This window comes from Chenopodium album, chromosome 24 (assembly GCF_948465745.1).
Source record: "Chenopodium album chromosome 24, dcCheAlbu1.1, whole genome shotgun sequence".
NCBI lineage: Eukaryota > Viridiplantae > Streptophyta > Magnoliopsida > Caryophyllales > Amaranthaceae > Chenopodium > Chenopodium album.
This window is the reverse complement of record NC_137857.1, coordinates 11038345-11056156: the sequence shown is the minus strand read 5'-3', so window position 1 is coordinate 11056156 and position 17812 is coordinate 11038345. Positions and strand designations below refer to the sequence as shown.

The window sequence follows — 17812 nt, the reverse complement described above, 5'->3', positions numbered from 1 at the left end:
TAGCTATTCAAATCAATGATTATTCTTAATGGAATTATTCATGTAATTTCCTTCACATTCAACAATTATGATCAATTTTCATTTCACGTAGTGATAACATGACTTAATTCTCACTTGAAGTTAATAAAGAAATATTATTGAAAAGAAAGCAACATTGAGTACTATTACTTATAGATTAAAGGAAACTAATAAAGTGAGACATAAATAATTAAATTTGCATATGATGTTGGTTTAAGGAATCTTAGAAGAGCCAGATAGGCCCGCAATATACATTCACATAATCAAATCTAAATCGGAATCGGAATAGGAATATTATACTTAAGTCAGAATTAACTAATAGTCTAATACAACAAGTAAATTTAAACAAGTATTTTGTTCAACGCATTAATTAGTAGACTAAATACATAATTGACAAATTGGATTATTAAACATGTAATGCCATATCACGAGTCTTGCTGCCAAAACTAGTGGGAGGCAGCAGGAGCTTTATTATTTCTTATTTAACACATCAACCAGTGAGTGACCCCGGGCGTTGTCCCGAGTTGCTACTGTTGTAGACGTGCAATCAATAAATTTTTTAGAAGTCTTTTCAAAACTGCAATTGTCATTGTCAAACCAAAATTGAGTTATTCTTTAAATATAGTTTTTTTTATTTTATAATTGAATCTTGTGGTTTGCACTTATATGAATTTTTTTCTATACAAATAACATAGTTGATATTGGCTTAGATGGTTAAATAGTAATATGTGTAATAAGAGGTTTAGAAACGTTTTTTAATATGCGGAGTACGAAGTAGGGAATAAAGAGTGAAGTAGGAAATAAATATGTGTTTTTTTTGTAATAATTACACCACATGGTTTTAAGTTATATATATTTCTTTTTCATAATTATAACGTGTTTGATAATTAGTTTAGATGGCTAAAGAGTCAATTTTGTTGTAAGTGGTTTGGAGTTCAAATCCTCTTATCATCATTTTTTTTATTTAGTGATGGTGTGGTATGTGGAGATGTTGGGTAGGTGACATGGCGCCGTCAAATGTTTGTGAAGTAACGTGGCGTCATGAATTGTTAAAATTAACGGTTATGGGTATCACTATAAAATTAACGGTTATCCGATCCGATAAGCATTTTTTTTGCTTTTTTTCCCTACTTAAATCTATTAATATAAATCTAAACTTTTACTTTACTTCATAATCACTTTATAATATCAATGATTAGTAATATTATTAATAATTTGGTCAAGATCATATGGTATTGTTGTTAATTAGTTGTAAATTATATCATAATAACTACATAGTTAAGTTTAATCATAATTATTGGATATCTTATTGGGTACCCGATAACCGATCCGAAATTCCGGGTACCCGAACTTATCGGTTCCGGTTATGGGTATCACTTTTAGTGATTTTGGTTATCGGGTACCCGAACCGTTAGTAATAACGGTACGGGTACCCGTCCCATGCTCACCCCTAGTTTTTATAAACGCCTTTTAATATATTAGTATAGATTTGGAAATTCTTAAATGTTGCATTCACTCGTTGACATTATACAGTCTTATGTAGGCAAATTGTTAATCTGAAAGAGTAGGGGGAAAACAAAGGTTACGGATCAACTGAATGAATGCGTAAATAATAAATGACACGAGAAATTGGTAATACGAAAAACTCAAGATAGGTAAAAACCACGGGATCATCGGTCTACAGTCAGGTTGGTGGTGGTCGTCGCCAATTAGGGTGGTGATGTCAAGGTGCTAGTGATTGGTGGCCAGAGGGAAGATAGTGGTGAACTACTAAGGGCATAGTTTCCCATTCACACTAAATGTTGGCGGTTTTGATCATTTGTGATGGTGGTTAGGGGTGTTCAAATCTTCCCGGATACCCAGAGTACCCGGGTACCCGGATCTTCGGGTAATTTGTAACTCGGCCCATGTCCCGACCCGAGAAGAACGGGTACCCGGGTTTCGGGTACCCAATTTTCTCAGGTCGGGACATGGGTACCCGGATTTTTTTGTTTGATAATAATAATTTGTTGTCCAAAATATGAAAAGTGATAAAACAATCTGGAATAGTGAAAATCTACTTCTTAAACTTCATACCATCAGAATAAGTATAGTACCACCAAGATACAAATAATTAACCAATAACACAAACTTTTGTTTAAAATAACATATACAAAAATTTAGAAGAAATGGAAATATATATAATTACAAATTGCTCTCGGTAGTACCAAGGGGTTGGAAGTTTTAAAACTCCTTCAAAGCATAAAGTTTTCACAATATCCCTCAATTTAATTGAAAAAGTATATATAAAACATATCAATTAACAAAGTAAACTACAACACCTACCAATCTACCATTAATTACCCATTTGAAGCTTTACGCGTCTCGTGTTCATCTATATCGAACGGTAGTAAATGTTGGAATTGGTGCTAGCGGTTGGGGCTGGTGATGAAGGTGAAGGCAGGAGGCGCGGCTGTGGTAGTTGCGAGGAAGGAGGTGGTAGTTGCGGGGATGGAGGTGGTGATGCAGTGGTTGGGATTCTCAGATCAGTGGAGTATTTAGACATTTGGTGGCCTGGTGTTAGAGATAGAGACATAGAGTGAAAGAGAAAGGTAGGTGAAAGTGAGAAATGAGGAAAGAAGGAATGGGGGCGGCTGTTTGAGGGAACCAAACCCTAATTTTTTTTTAAAAAAATTTTGTCCTAGTGGGTATTCGGGTACCCGAGAACTAAAATTAACGGCCCATGACCCGACCCGGTGTCCCGGATTTTCATCCGAGTCGGGTACCCGTCCCATCAGTTTTTAAAAAAACCAGCAAATTACCCGAAAAATTGAGTCGGGTCATCGGGTCGCCGAGTCGGGTCACTCGAGTTGGGTTTTTTTGAACACCCATTTAACACTCCTCGTTAGATTTAGATCAATTTTGCGGATTAATGAAGGCTTTGATAATTTATTATTTTTTTTATTTTTTTATTTTTTATTTTTTTTGACAAAGAGAACTAACAAAAACTTAAAAAGTAAAATAAAGTAAAATTCTACGCCTAGCAGCACCAGCAAGAGAATGAGCCTTAGCAACCGAAGTCTTAGAAACCTTACGAATATGACACGTTGAGAATGAGGAAATAGCATCCCTGATTTCTTGAACTATCCACATCCTCGAAATGTAAACAATATCCACATTCAGGGGCAACTGAGGAATAGACATGTAGTCTGTGACCAAGACCCGATGCCGAGCATGCTTAAGACCAAAAAGACAAGCCTGCAGCTCAGAGTGAAGAGCAGAACTAGCCATACAGGCCCGAGCTCCACCCCCAATGCAGTGGGAAGAGGAGGTATCCAAGAAACACCAACCTGCATTATGATTCTGACGATCCTAGGCACCATCAAAGAGCATAGAAACTTCACAGAACATGTTAGGATCACCTCGTAACACCTGCCTCTCAGAAAATCCAGGAGGAATACAACCAGAACAGCTATAAATCACACGAGATTTACCACTTCTAGTACTCCAATCCCAGGCCAGGTCCAAGACCAAATGAGGGGAATAAACTGCCGATCGAAACCGAACATGATTCCTGGTAAGCCAAATAGCCCAGCAAAACCCGAAAAAACGATCCAACAAGCCAAAGCTTAGCCTTGGCAAATCAAGAAATAATGCCAGAGAACCATGCAGAAAAAGGAAGAGAAATATCAGGCGTAGGGAGCGAATTCCAGTCCATGGAATTCCACGAGCTACTAGTAAAGGGACAATCCCGAAATAAATGTCCCACAGATTCCGAACAGACATGACAAAACACACATGTGGGATCAATCGGAATACCCTTAAGAGCTAGAACATCTGCTGTTGGAAGAGCATTATGCAAGACCTTCCAAGCGAGCAATTTCTTTGGAAGAATAGACATACCCCATAAACATTTCCACCATGAAGAATTAGTAGACGTATTGTGAACGGAAAAGTGCTGAAACAACAGAGCTGTATAAGAAGATTCGGTAGAGAAACTCCCATCCCGAGTATTTTTCCAGTACACAAAATCATCAATCTTTTGTATTGGGCGTTCTAAACCAAGAATCGCCGAAGCAACAGAAGTAGGAAAAAGATGTCTGATCAAGGACGTATTCCAAGTACCAGAATCAGGAAGAAATAAGTCAGAAATCAACAAAGGACGATCTTCCTCAGGAATAGGCTTTGATAAAGTTGTGTGAAAGGGAATAGGCTCGTTGTCAGTGGGTGTTGTACTGCTGTGTAAACATGGCCCTAGGGTGACAGTCCCAGACTCCCAATGGTGATGAGCGATGACCCATTCCATTGTCGCCGGCTCATATTTGGGTCTATCTTCAGTTGTTCATTCAATCTGTTATGAAAAGGAGATTAATTGTAGTTGTATATTAGTCTTATGGGTCAGGCTGATTCAAGTATTATGGGGTTGCCTTCTTGAAAAAAGGGGTATTATGGGGTTGTCTAGTTTTGGGTATAGTTCAGGTATAGTCAAATTTGATATTAGGCCGAGCTAGTATCTGGCAATCTCATATCCAGTTGGCTAACGCTGGCTGTTAATGGACTATGGACCAGCACATCATAAGTTTGACTAGCCAGATCGTTCTTGGGGAGGAGTTCTAAAGGGAGGTTAGTTATGTGTTTGCTAATACATAACAGGTACTGCTCGGTGTCTCTATAGTACTGCTGGGACTCTTTATAATATTACTGGAACTTCGAATATTACTGACACTTCGTATTATACTACTGATGATACAATTAGCACTATTTAATAATAACTTTTTATATTTAAGAATAATAATCACTCGTTTTTCGTTTTAATGACTTTTAACGGTACTAGCTATCACAATTCTACTACTTATATATCAAAACAACTTATCCTTTTAGTTTAATTGCCCACCATGCTTCGCAACAATAATTATTTAACTAGAGAGTTTTGACCGATACCTGAACTTAGTCGACACCGGAATCTCCGGCGTTCTGAGCTTCCGTCTTTACCAAGGTAGCTAACCCCAACCCTGTCTTCCTTAGATCAAGCACAACACAGGTCTAATTCGTTTCCTACCTTAGACCGTAGTCTCTAATCAAACAATTTTTTGTGGTTATGAAGGAACTTCTTAAATAGAAAGATAACTCATTTGATATATAAGGTTCAAGGGGATAACGTCCCCTCCTTGAACTAAACTTTTATTTAATTTAAACGGATTACAACACTCATATTTTACAAAACACACACACAAACTGAATGCTTAAACAGACATAAGCTGAACTAGAGTTTTCTCTACTTTAAGAGAGATGGAGAACCAATCTGTCTCTTAAGGTGAGTATTTTTAGAGAGTCCTCTAGAGAAAAAATACTCACCTTAAGAGATAGATTGGTTCTCCATCTCTCTTAAAGTATAGAAAACTCTAGTTCAGCTTATGTCTGTTTAAGCATTCAGTTTGTGTGTGTGTTTTGTAAAATATGAGTGTTGTAATCCGTTTAAATTAAATAAAAGTTTAGTTCAAGAAGGGAACGTTATCCCCTTGAACCTTATATATCAAATGAGTTATCTTTCTGTTTAAGAAGTTCCTTCAGAAACACAAAAAATTGTTTGATTAGAGACTACGGTCTAAGGTAGGAAACGAATTAGACCTGTGTTGTGCTTGATCTAAGGAAGACAGGGTTGGGGTTAGCTACCTTGGTAAAGCCGGAAGCTCAGAACGCCGGAGATTCCAGTGTCAACTAAGTTCAGGTATCGGTCAAAACTCTCTAGTTAAATAATTATTGTTGCGAAGCATGGTGGGCAATTAAACTAAAAGGATAAGTTGTTTTGATATATAAGTAGTAGAGTTGTGATAGCTAGTACCATTAAAAGTCATTAAAACGAAAAACGAGTGATTATTATTTTTAAATATAAAAAGTTATTATTAAATAGTGCTAATTGTATCATCAGTAGTATAATACGAAGTGTCAGTAATATTCGAAGTTCCAGTAATATTATAAAGAGTCCCAGCAGTACTATAGAGACACCGAGCAGTACCTGTTATGTATTAGCAAATACATAACTAACCTCCCCTTGGAACTCCTCCCCAAGAACGATATGGCTAGTCAAACTTATGATGTGCTGGCCCATAGCCCATTAACAGCCAGCCTTAGACAACTGGATATGAGATTGTCAGATACTAGCTCGGCCCAATATCAAATTTGGCTATACCTGAACTATACCCAAAACTAGAAAACCCCATAATACCCCTTTTTTCAAGATGGCAACCCCATAATACTTGAATCAGCCTGACCCATAAGACTAATATACAACTACAATTAATCTCCTTTTCATAACAAATTGAATGAACAACTGAAGATAGACCCAAATATGAGGCGGCGACAATGGAATGGGTCATCACTCATCACCCACTAGGAGTCTGGGACTGTCACCCTAGGGCCATGTTTACACAGCAGTACAACACCCACTGACAAAGAGTCTATTCCCTTTCACAAACTTTATCAAAGCCTATTCCTGAGGAAGATCGTCCTTTGCTGATTTCTGACTTACTTCTTCCTGATTCTGGTACTTAGAATACGTCCTTGATCAGACATCTTTTTCCTACTTCTGTTGCTTCGGCGATTCTTGGTTTAAAACGCCCAATACAGAAGATTGATGATTTTGTGTACTGGAAATATACTCGGGATGGGAGTTTCTCTACCGAATCTGCTTATAAAGCTCTCCTATCTCAGCACTTTTCCGTTCACATTACGTCTACTAATTCTTCATGGTGGAAATGTTTATGGGGTATGTCTATTCTTCCAAAGAAATTGCTCGCTTGGAAGGTCTTGCATAATGCTCTTCCAACAGCAGATGTTCTAGCTCTTAAGGGTATTCCGATTGATCCCACATGTGTGTTTTGTCATGTCTGTTCGGAATCTGTGGGACATTTATTTCGGGATTGTCCCTTTACTAGTAGCTCGTGGAATTCCATGGACTGGAATTCGCTCCCTACGCCTGATATTTCTCTTCCTTTTTCTACCTGGTTCTCAGGCATTATTTCCGGATTTGCCAAGGCTAAGCTTTGGCTTTCTTTGGATCATTTTTTTGGGTTTTGTTGGGCTATTTGGCTTACCAAGAATTCCGGATTTGCCAAGGCTAAGCTTTGGCTTGCTTGGATCGTTTTTTCGGGTTTTGCTGGGCTATTTGGCTTACCAGGAATCATGTTCGGTTTCGATCGGCAGTTTATTCCCCTCATTTGGTCTTGGACCTTGCCTAGGATTGGAGTACTAGAAGTGGTAAGGCTCGTGAGATTTATAGCTGTTCTGGTTGTATTCCTCCTGGATTTTCTGAGAGGCAGGTGTTACGAGGTGATCCTAACATGTTCTGTGAAGTTTCTATGCTCTTTGATGGTGCCTAGGATCGTCAAAATCATAATGCAGGTTGGTGTTTCTTGGATACCTCCTCTTTCCACTGCATTGGGGGTGGAGCTCGGGCCTGTATGGCTAGTTCTGCTCTTCACTCTGAGCTGCAGGCTTGTCTTTTTGGTCTTAAGCATGCTCGGCATCGGGTCCTGGTCACAGACTGCATGTCTATTCCTCAGTTGCTCCTGAATGTGGATATTGTTGACATTTCGGGGATGTGGATAGGTCAAGAAATCAGGGATGCTATTTCCTCATTTTCGACGTGTCATATTCGGAAGGTTTCTAGGACTTTGGTTGCTAAGGCTCATTCTCTTGCTGGTGCAGCTAGGCGTAGAATTTTACTTTATTTTACTTTTTAAGTTTTTGTTAGTTCTCTTTGTCAAAAAAAAAATAAAATAAAATAAAATAAAATATTATCAAAGCCTTCATTAATCCGCCAAATTGATCTAAATCTAACGGGGAATGTTAAATACCACCATCACAAATGATCAAAACCGCCAACATTTAGTGTGAATGGGAAACTATGCCCTTAGTAGTTCACCACTATCTTCCCTCTGGCCACCAATCACTAACACCTTGACATCACCACCCTAATTGGCGACGACCACCACCGACGACCACCACCAACCTGATTGTAGACCGATGATCCTGTAGTCATTTGATCTTGTAGACCGATGATCCTGTAGTCATTTGGCCAGCTATTGAAAGAAAAAGCTTGCATCTACTCTCTTTATTATATAACCGGTCTCATCTCTCTCCAAACCTAACGTGAAAGTTTCCCATCATAAGGCTGACGAGCCGACGACCACCATCACACTGACCGGTGACAACCAGCACCACCCTAATCGGTGACAACCACCACATCCCCCTCAATGACGACCCACCACCGACCTACCACCTTCCCTCGCCGGCGGGAAGATGGTGGTTTTTTACTTTCCGACAACCGCGGTAACCAGAGCCCAAAATCGGTTACGTGCTGATTACCAAGGTAACGCGAGCTAGAAACCGGTTATCGGCCACGGTAACTAGAGCCCAAAACCGGTTACCGGGCACGGTAACCGAAGCCCAAAACCGATTACCGTTAAAGATAACCGGATTTGGGCTCCGGTTGCCGGAAATTTAAAAAATAATAAAAAAAACCAACACCTTTCCGCCGAGGAGGGAAGTTGGTGGGTTGTCATTAAGGAGGATGTGGTGGGTTGTCACCTGTCGAAAAGGTGGTGGGTCGCCGGGGAGGATAAGGGGTGGTGAAGTAGTTAGGGCATGGTTGTCCATTCACACCAAAGATTGGCGATGGTGATAATTTTTTATGGAGGTGTTTAGCAATGGTGAGGAAACAGTACAAACCTTGCATGGCAAGACCAAAGGTAAAGCTAGGCACGGACCAGGCCATGTAAGTCCTCATGTGCCATATCAACCTGTCTAATGATCAAGCAGGTTGTGCTTGTAATTAGCAAAGATAAAGTCGTTTTGGGCTAAACTCATGTTAATCTTTCATAAATGAAACTCATGCACCACTCAGCTCACGTTCATGTCGAGTCATACCCCATATGTGCTATACCAATAAGTCCCTTAATAAAAATTTAAATTTTTGGTAAATTAGTAAAAAAAAAAAAAAAAAAAAAAAAAAAAAAAAAAAAAAAAAAAAGAGGATTAGCCCACCATGATCATTTCTGGCTTGTGCCAAAATTTTAAAAATGGTTTCCATGCATGGCCCATCGATCCTCTTGTGTCTTACGGTGGTATAATCATTCCAAGTTGGACCATTTTCATGTCATGCATAAGCGGCTCTCATGTCAACCAAGCCCATACACAACTCTAACTATAAGCTTCCGAGCACGGCCTACTAAGCAGTAGTGAATACTGCCGAAATTGGCCTGAAGTGAAGTTCAAAGTTGGGTGAGAATTCAATAATTCATCAATGATGTAAAGAATCAAGTTCACAGTTACCAAATCTAAAATGAATGATGCAACAAATAGCCCCAATCCAGCTTATATCATGCAAATTGCAAAAAAAACAAATCTCTGGTCTTTAACAGACTGAGAATAGACAGATAGTCTCCCACCATGTGAGACTTTTAATGTAATGAAAAATAGTGTCCAATATATGATCACCATACACGTCTACTTTACCAAATAATGGCTCAATTACTATTAAGCCCCACTCTCTCAATATACCTCCAAATTTCTAATCATGCACCACCCACTAGACCCGTCAAAGATTTGAAAGTGATCTGCCTTCAGACACTTTTCAATGGTCTGTCCTTGTAATTTTCTGTCATTCACCTCACGGGTTTCAGGGTCGGGCTTTCCGAGCCCTGGTTCAGGCTGGCTTCTAGGGTGAGGCTCTTTTTATCACCTCTAGTTCAACCTAATCCTCGCCTGATTTTCCGTCTCCTCAACCACTAGATAGATCAATAACAAATTGCACGTCGATTCAATTGATTACCACAGAAGCAAATCTATGATAGACAGTGAAAACTAATGTATGTCAATTCATGTATAGTTGAAACCATGATTAATGTGGTGGTCCTAAGCTATCTAATAATTTCTACTCAAACTCGTACAGATACATAAAGGGGGGTAGAGAGAAGGAGGGAGGCAAATAGAATTGAATAGCGGGCACCTCTTTATAAGGTATTATATCCAATTCTTTTAATTCAAAACTCATAGCCACCCATCTATCAGAATGAAACATTCTGGTATAATTCTATACTTCATCATTATTGTTACAACTTACTGTTTCTTCACCAAATACACAAGCCTCTCCTCATCGGCTCTATTTTCTGTAGCGTCTTCTACAAACGATCTACATGGACTAGTATCAAGGAGAGCTTTGAGCACACATCTCACTCAACATGAATCAAGAGCAGTTAAGGTGAGCTTATGAATAATTGTCACATTTTAAATACTATCATCAAGTTCATATCTTACTAACATTCACAAGACAGTATAAAGTATCGGCATCATAATAAACATGCAGGTTTTGGATGCAACGAAGCACTCACCTCACCAAGAAGCATACAGAAAAGAAGAGCCCTTGAAGAACGGCCACACCAGTTATGATGGTGAAGATGAATTAGTCTATCATATAGATTATCATGGCGTGACAACCCATCCTGGTCCAAATCCTAAACATGGAAAACCATAGAACAGTCATCAGGTTGTCATCAACTATATTGAATACATGTAACATGATATAGATAATCAATGCTGTTATTAAGATTTCATTTTTACATCGAACAATATTAGCCTATTCTTTATGTAAAAAAAATTAGAGATCGATGCATACCTCAAAAGCCTCAATCATGTCGTTTCTTCTGTATTCAACACCTTTTGCAGGACTGAAATCTTAGCAATATAGAACTCACAATAAAAGTGTAAGAAGATAAATCCTTCTGCAAAATATCAGTGCTCATGGCCAAGTTCATATTAAAAACAGTGAATTACCACAATCGGAATAAAGCTGTGTTGATCAGAACTTGTAAATAAGCAAAAGTAAAAATACATATCAGTCTGACAGGTAATGGTGAAACCTAAATTCAAGAAAAGAATGATTTGTGATGTAATATGGTTCATCAATAATGTAAGGAAAGCATTCCATTCATATATCTCATTCGGGCCTCCTTGTACAAGGCAAGCAAAGTCTTAAAGCTCTCTTTTGCATCATTAAAGAGATCTTCATTACAAAAATTTGACTTAACAGTGGCAAATGCAGCTTTGGCATCATCCTTGTGTTGATTAATAAACGATAAAATGTTACAAATTCGATCTGAATTAAAGTTACAAAAATTCTGTTCATATACTTCTCTCCCATTTAGGTGCTCAAGCCATCTAAGCCAATGAAAAGGATCATCATCTCTTTCAACAGCCTTTTGCAAATATTCAAGAGAATCTGTGAAGCTGCATAGTTCATTGATTTTATCACCTACTAGTTTGAAAGTTGCTCTCTGGTTCTTTTCATGCCATTCTATTGTGTCAGTAGGCAAGGAACTAGCAGCAGCCAAGCAAGCTTTTCGAAACACTGGCTCAGTACTGCTAAGAAGCCTCATTGCAACATGCAAAATATTCACAGAAATAGATAGCATCCCAGAAGCATCATGGGCAAAAGTATCAGATCCTTTTTTCTGGCTCCACAGATAAAGTGCAATATGGGCAAATCCTTCCCACCTGTTATCGTCAAAATTGAGTCAGCCGAAAAGGCAATCAGTAAACTCGTTAATGCTATTTTAAGATGGATATTTGGAGGTTTGCTCTAAACCAGAAGAATTTTTTTTTACCCAACAGAAGACAAAATAATTTTTTTATAAACCAAACTATTTTGTAATCACTTTTAATCATTGTCTCACTAAAAGTTATAGTCTTTTGGCACATGTCATAGGATAAATCTAACAAAGATATTTTCTACATAGAAAGACCCCTATCTCATGATTCCCATCACCATCGCACTAGAATCATTGTAGTACTTAAACTTCCATGAATGTAAAATAAATATTTAAAAAAAAATAAAAAAAAAAAATAAAAAAGATTTATAGTTTTACAACTTTGGTAAAGGAGTTAAAGATACTTTATTTTTTTCATTTTGTAATGGTGAAACAGGAGGGTTTTTTAAGAAGGTAAGGAAGAAGGACCCTATTGAACACCCTCACATAGGTAAATCCAGTCAATCGTGATGACTGACGAGGCAGACTAATTAGGAGAGAGAGGAGGGAATCCCCACCCCCGAAGAGCCACTAGTGGATTTTGATCTCATGACCTGGCCTTGAAGTCACGGATCAAACCTTGCTTGGTTAAAAAAGAAAAAAATTTCAGGGCAAATTAATTTGAGGAAAAGAAAGCTTTTTTTTTTTTTTTTTAACTTCTTTTAATATTCTCTTCAGCAGTAAACAGGTAGTTGTATAATAGTTTATTGCAGATTGCATTTCTACTTGTGAGGGTAAGACTGTGCACATATTAGCATCCTCAAGCCCTATAAGCATGGAGTAGGAATCAAGCTAGGTAGTGATGCTGCTGTACTTTGCAAACCTGCACTATTTACTACTAAAGCAAGATAGAACACTAGTCAACTGCTCAGACCATAATATGGTAAAATTATTAACGAAACTAGAGAGCTAGAAGATCCTAGGCAAGGTCGATACATTGATTCAGTTCTGCTGCAATGACAAGTGCAACACGCTTTAGTACTCAACAGAAAGGCTAATTGACGAGTTCTGTGACAGATATTCCAAGCACATTTGGCCCAACACTACAAAGCCCATCACCCAAAGTACAGGACATGTGATATGTATGATTCGATATGGTTTCTGGACTGTAGACAGTGTAAATTCACTTCTCAGGTTGATTTAAGAGGGTAGTGCTAGCTTGCTAGGGAACAGATCTGGCAAAATCTTAATCTCAGATTGCCCGTGGCAATGATTTCTTTTGCTGCAACATGGAGAAAATTGACAGTCAATCCAACACGTTGGATATGGCTTAGTAATTGTCATTTGTGGCTTGGTACCTATTTCGTATTCTTCAATCAACCCCTAATTAAACCAGACATATAAAAATTGTGTAACCTTTACTACTTCCTTACTTCCTAATCTTTTCAGCTCAAGGAAATTTACCTAAGATTGATTTTTATTACTTTTAAGACAATGCGCAATGGAATCCAGAGCTGCTTGGAAGAAGTTATCCAAGGTCAATTGGTATCATGTTATGCATCAGCAAATTGAAGAAAATGACAATGGTGACTATGAATTTGAAAATGGTGACTATCACGGGAATTTGAAGAAAAATGTAAAGTATTTGAGAGACTGGTCGCTCTCTCAAAGCTTACTAAATTAAACTAAAATAAACTTCTCAATTCTTCTTATAATCCTTCTCTTCCTACCCTCCTCTATTTATAAAAACTTCTGAATTCCCCTTTCCCTCTAACTTGATTCCGGCCTTTTTTTTTTCTCAAGCTTCCTATAAGATTCATTTTGAATTACTGATTTAAGATTATGCACATTCTATGGCTGGTTCATTAAATATTAGAGAAAAGTCTTTGGACGGCTCTCACATTGCTTACATCACCATCACCACCGAGTTATCAACACCAAAATGAGTCCCCAGAGAGCACAACAAACAGTGAAAAATCCGCACATAGATTAAAAGCCTTCATATTGGCCTCCTTAATCACACTAGACTCATGCTCTCAATACCTTATATTGAAGTTTAATATAGAAAAACCAACATTAATTGAACAAGATTGTTGTAGATCCCTGGCCCCAATATCTAACGCATAATTCACCACACAATAATTATACTGTAAAGTAAGTGCACAGCACTTGTTTAAAATACAGTTTCTTAAACTGAGGTCAAAGCAAGCATCACATAGGCCTTTGATTTTTAGAGAATTCTTTACTAATTTTTTACACTCACAAGATAAGCCATTGACCATTGTTTAATGACATAATGTTAAATCAGCAATAATCAAGTTCTACATTGTCAGAAGGAGGTTCAGTGACTTACTCAAAAGGAGGCTCAACCTCAATTGCAAGAGTAAGATGTACAGAGGACTCATGAATCTTGCTGCTTTCACCGAGATCTGCAAATGTGCATGCTTCATGAGCAAAACCCCTTGGAAGATAAAGGACATCACCTTCATTAAGCAAAATTTGTCTGCTTTGCACCAGTAACTCCTGAGGAACCTCAAGACACTCGTATAGACGAGGTAATTCGATAATTGGTTTTGGATAGACTGTCCACTGTTTAGCCCCATAAAGTTGACAGACAAAGACACAATGATCATCATAATGGCAGGATAAACCTTGAGAATTTGGTGGTGTAACATATAGATTAGCACCTACTGATGGTTGACCAAACATAGAAGCAATTTCTCGTGTGACTGCAGCAATATCACTATTGCGGAACTCCATACCACGTACAGCTGTAGTATAACCCTCCCTGTATGCTCCCTCACACTTTAAGATGTCCTCCGCAGAGAAAGATCTTGGACCTTCAATGCTATTGCTTGAATATTCCTGAAAGTAATGCTCCTCAAGTTTAGAATGCATGCTAGTCCTTACCACACGTATGTCCTGCTGATATATTATTGGGGAACCAAGTGTGTCCCTTACATCATTAAGTAAACTCAAGCAGTCTATTTCGTTTAAAGCTACAGGGGGACAGGAAACCATTCCACGTAGGATAGAAGAAAGACATTTAGCCAATGCTTCTTCAGATGTAAGTGAATGCATAAATGAGCTGAAAATGGCATGTGGTGCCTCCAGATATTTTGGCTGATTCCTAATCAGAAAAGGTGATGATTCCCAGTGCTCCAACATGAAGTTTGTTAAACTTGTTGACGAAGGCCCAAATAAGTGTCCAATGACAACTTCTGAAGGCATGGAGTTAATAACAGCAGGGGCATCCATTGACAGCCTAAAAATGCTTTCTGCCAAGCTCTTAGCTGTAAGGTTGCTCTTGTAGCAGCATTTTACTTTAGAGACATTCAGAATTTCAGAAGCTAGCAATTTTGCACGTACTTTAGACCATATTTCTCCCAAATAAGGAAAAGTTGCTTCTTTTAGCCTCCTTGGAATGCTTTTGAGCTGTTCGGGGTGACAAAAGTTGATAAGAGTAGCAGCAGCATTGAGTAGTAGCAATGGAATTTTTTCTTGTTTATGTTTAACTCCTAGGAAAAAATCACCCTCGCTTTCGACGAGATTTATATACAGGGAAGACACCAGGGATTTTTGAACCTGAAGGAACCCAAGCCTAAAACATATTATACCATATCATAAATATTGGCACACATAATTTTAAGTACGAGTAAAAAGTGAGTTCCATAAGAAAAAGAGTGACAGAAAAGTTAAAAAGCACATGAATACCTTAAGGTTTTATTAACAATCCAGCCAGTAAACAATTGGTTACAAGATTGTTAAAGATCAGCAATATTATATATCTCAAATGTCAGCATATTCTTGTCAATGAAATCAATGTTATTTTTAGCTATCATATTATTTGCAATTTTAAGCAGTATAGTTCCTAAATTTGGGATGATTATAAAGGATAATTATATTTATTACAAACAAGGAGGCAAAATTAACGAAACCCGCTAACTTGTTTCAAAGGGATCCTAGCTAGAGAATATCAGTAGCCAAATAAAGCGCCCCTTTTCGGAAGGGTCAACCAACTATGAATTTCTCACATGATGAAGAAGCAATACAACACCAAACAAATACAATTTACAGCGCATCCAAATAGGCAATTCAGAGGGAAAGGAAGGGGATGAGAAAATGTTGGATTAATTCTCCCTTATTTGAAAATTTTGGAAAACTTTGGAAGGACATTATAAGATCACTTCTTCCCTCCCCTTTCTATCCTTCTCCTTCCCTGTCCTCCCTTTCTCTCAATGATTGTTATCCAAACAAAGTGTAAAAGAAGCCACATAGGCACATACTAAGGCCAATGTAGGAGCCTAAGAAACACAACAATATTTCGGATGGTTCTCAAGTTCAAAGCAAACCATATCACTAAATGAAAATCACGGTTTATAGCCAGCTTGCTTCTAGCTTCAGAAGCACATTACAAACTAGTGGTCACTAAGTCATGCTAATGAGCAATAAGATGCAGCCAAGACATCTTATTAGCAAAATTTTGAAGCCAATTCCCACCATTCCATTGCATATGATCTCAGCTCCAACAGCCATGCCTCCATTGCTCCTCTATTCTTTGTACTCATCATGGAGAAAAACCTCCTTAAAATTCGCCTAACAATAGACCACGACTACATGACACGACGGAGCACTCATCCACAGGCTCACAGTTCTGTTAGTTTGTTACTAGAGTACATATTTAAAACCTTGGCTCGCGAAATTTATACAATATTTTAAACATAGGCTTGCTAAATTCATGCACTATTAGAAACTTGGGCTCACGAAATTAATACTCTACTCAAAACCCTTGGCTAGTTAAATTTCTGTTATAGTACCCATACCACTATTACCAATACTGAAAAAATCCTTATGATTGGCTCATAAAATTTACATGGTTCAATAACATGATGTGCAATACATATTAACATTCAAATAAACCAAATTAAAGCCAAAAAACAATAAAAACAACAACAGAAATTGTAAAAAAGGAGAAACTTACAGAATATAATTCAAACCAGAAACATCCAACAATCTTTGACAACCCAAAGAAGTGATAGAAAGATCCAAAACAGCATTACAAACAACTTTCTTGGTTTCCAACATTTCAAACCTCAAAATATTCAACACCAAACCCTTAACAATCCCTGCATCCCCAGCAATCCTCTCATTGGCCTCAATCGAAACAAGCGATACCGCCCCAACAATCTTCACGGCCGTGCGAATGATTTCTTGTTCAGTTGAGTGGAGCATGAGAGGAAGGAGAGCGAGAATTGGATTGAGAAGGGGTGAATTTGAGGTAAAGGGTGAATTGGGGTGTAGAAAACGGAGGAATTTGTTTGAGGAATTGAGGATTAAGGATTTGGATAAAGGGTTTAATGGGGTTTTGAGGGAAGATAGAGTTATGGAGAAGAGGGTGATGATGTTGGGGTTGTTGTTGTTCTGCCATGGCTGCTTCTTGCGAGCTTTGGGTACTGTTGTTTGCTTTGGTTCCATTTTTTGGTTTCTATTGTTCTCCTGTTTGTTAGCTACGAGTATTAATCATTTTTTTTTGTTTTACAAAAGTGTGCCTTTACAAACAAGATTGAACTTGAACTTAGCTTAGGCAAGACTATTTTTAGTTTTTACTCAACATATTAAAGCAAAACAAAAATTTACAACCCTATGTAGTGGTCGGCCTTTTAGAAGTCCCTCTGTCCCATAATTATAAGTCTATTTCTTTAAAAATAGTACTAAGATAAATGAGAATGAGAATAGTTTAGCAATATTTAACCGTTAAAACCTAAAATGACTCCAAAATATTAACTAACAAATTTTCTCATCTTGAGAATTGTGACACGCAAACTGAGGTGTTTCATAACACGTAAACTAAGCCATTTCTTGGAAACTAAGGGTCTGTTCTCTTCCGTTGAAATTCAGTTCAGTTCAAATCAGTTCAGTTCAGCTCAGTTCAGTTCAGTTCTGTTCAGCTCTTATGTCTAATGATATTGCTAATGATATAAAGCCAAATTTCATTCTTTTAAGCTCGTATTACAACGACGACAACAACAACAAATAATAATAATAATAATAATAATAATAATAATAATAATATTATTATTATTATTATCAATAAATAATAATAATAATAATCATGAATAAATAATAATAATAATAGTAATAATAATAATAATAATAACAATAATACTAATAATAATAATCAATAATTAATTATAATAATAATAATAATAATATACACATAGGTATAGTAATATATAATCAAAGAGCACTAATCCGTAGTTAAAAATCACTAATTAATAAGTTCAGTTCAG

At 37.5% G+C, this 17812-nt stretch overlaps 1 protein-coding gene and 1 long non-coding RNA gene across 2 annotated transcripts; one reads left to right on the top strand and one right to left on the bottom strand.

The window, feature by feature from the left end:
* The first annotated feature begins 9847 nt into the window (after positions 1-9847).
* LOC145611572 (uncharacterized) lies at positions 9848-10603 on the top strand. The gene is made up of 2 exons (XR_014106408.1): positions 9848-10258; positions 10364-10603. It is a non-coding gene; the product is annotated as an uncharacterized LOC145611572 (long non-coding RNA).
* Positions 10604-10745: 142 nt separating this feature from the next.
* On the bottom strand, positions 10746-17085 carry LOC145611571 (uncharacterized). The gene is made up of 3 exons (XM_081666911.1): positions 16504-17085; positions 13876-15123; positions 10746-11550 (listed from the first exon to the last, which is right to left on the bottom strand). The coding sequence occupies exons 1-3, from the start codon at positions 16995-16997 to the stop codon at positions 10959-10961; spliced, it is 2334 nt and encodes a 777-aa protein (XP_081523037.1). The 5' UTR covers positions 16998-17085; the 3' UTR covers positions 10746-10958.
* Between the last annotated feature and the right edge of the window lie 727 nt (positions 17086-17812).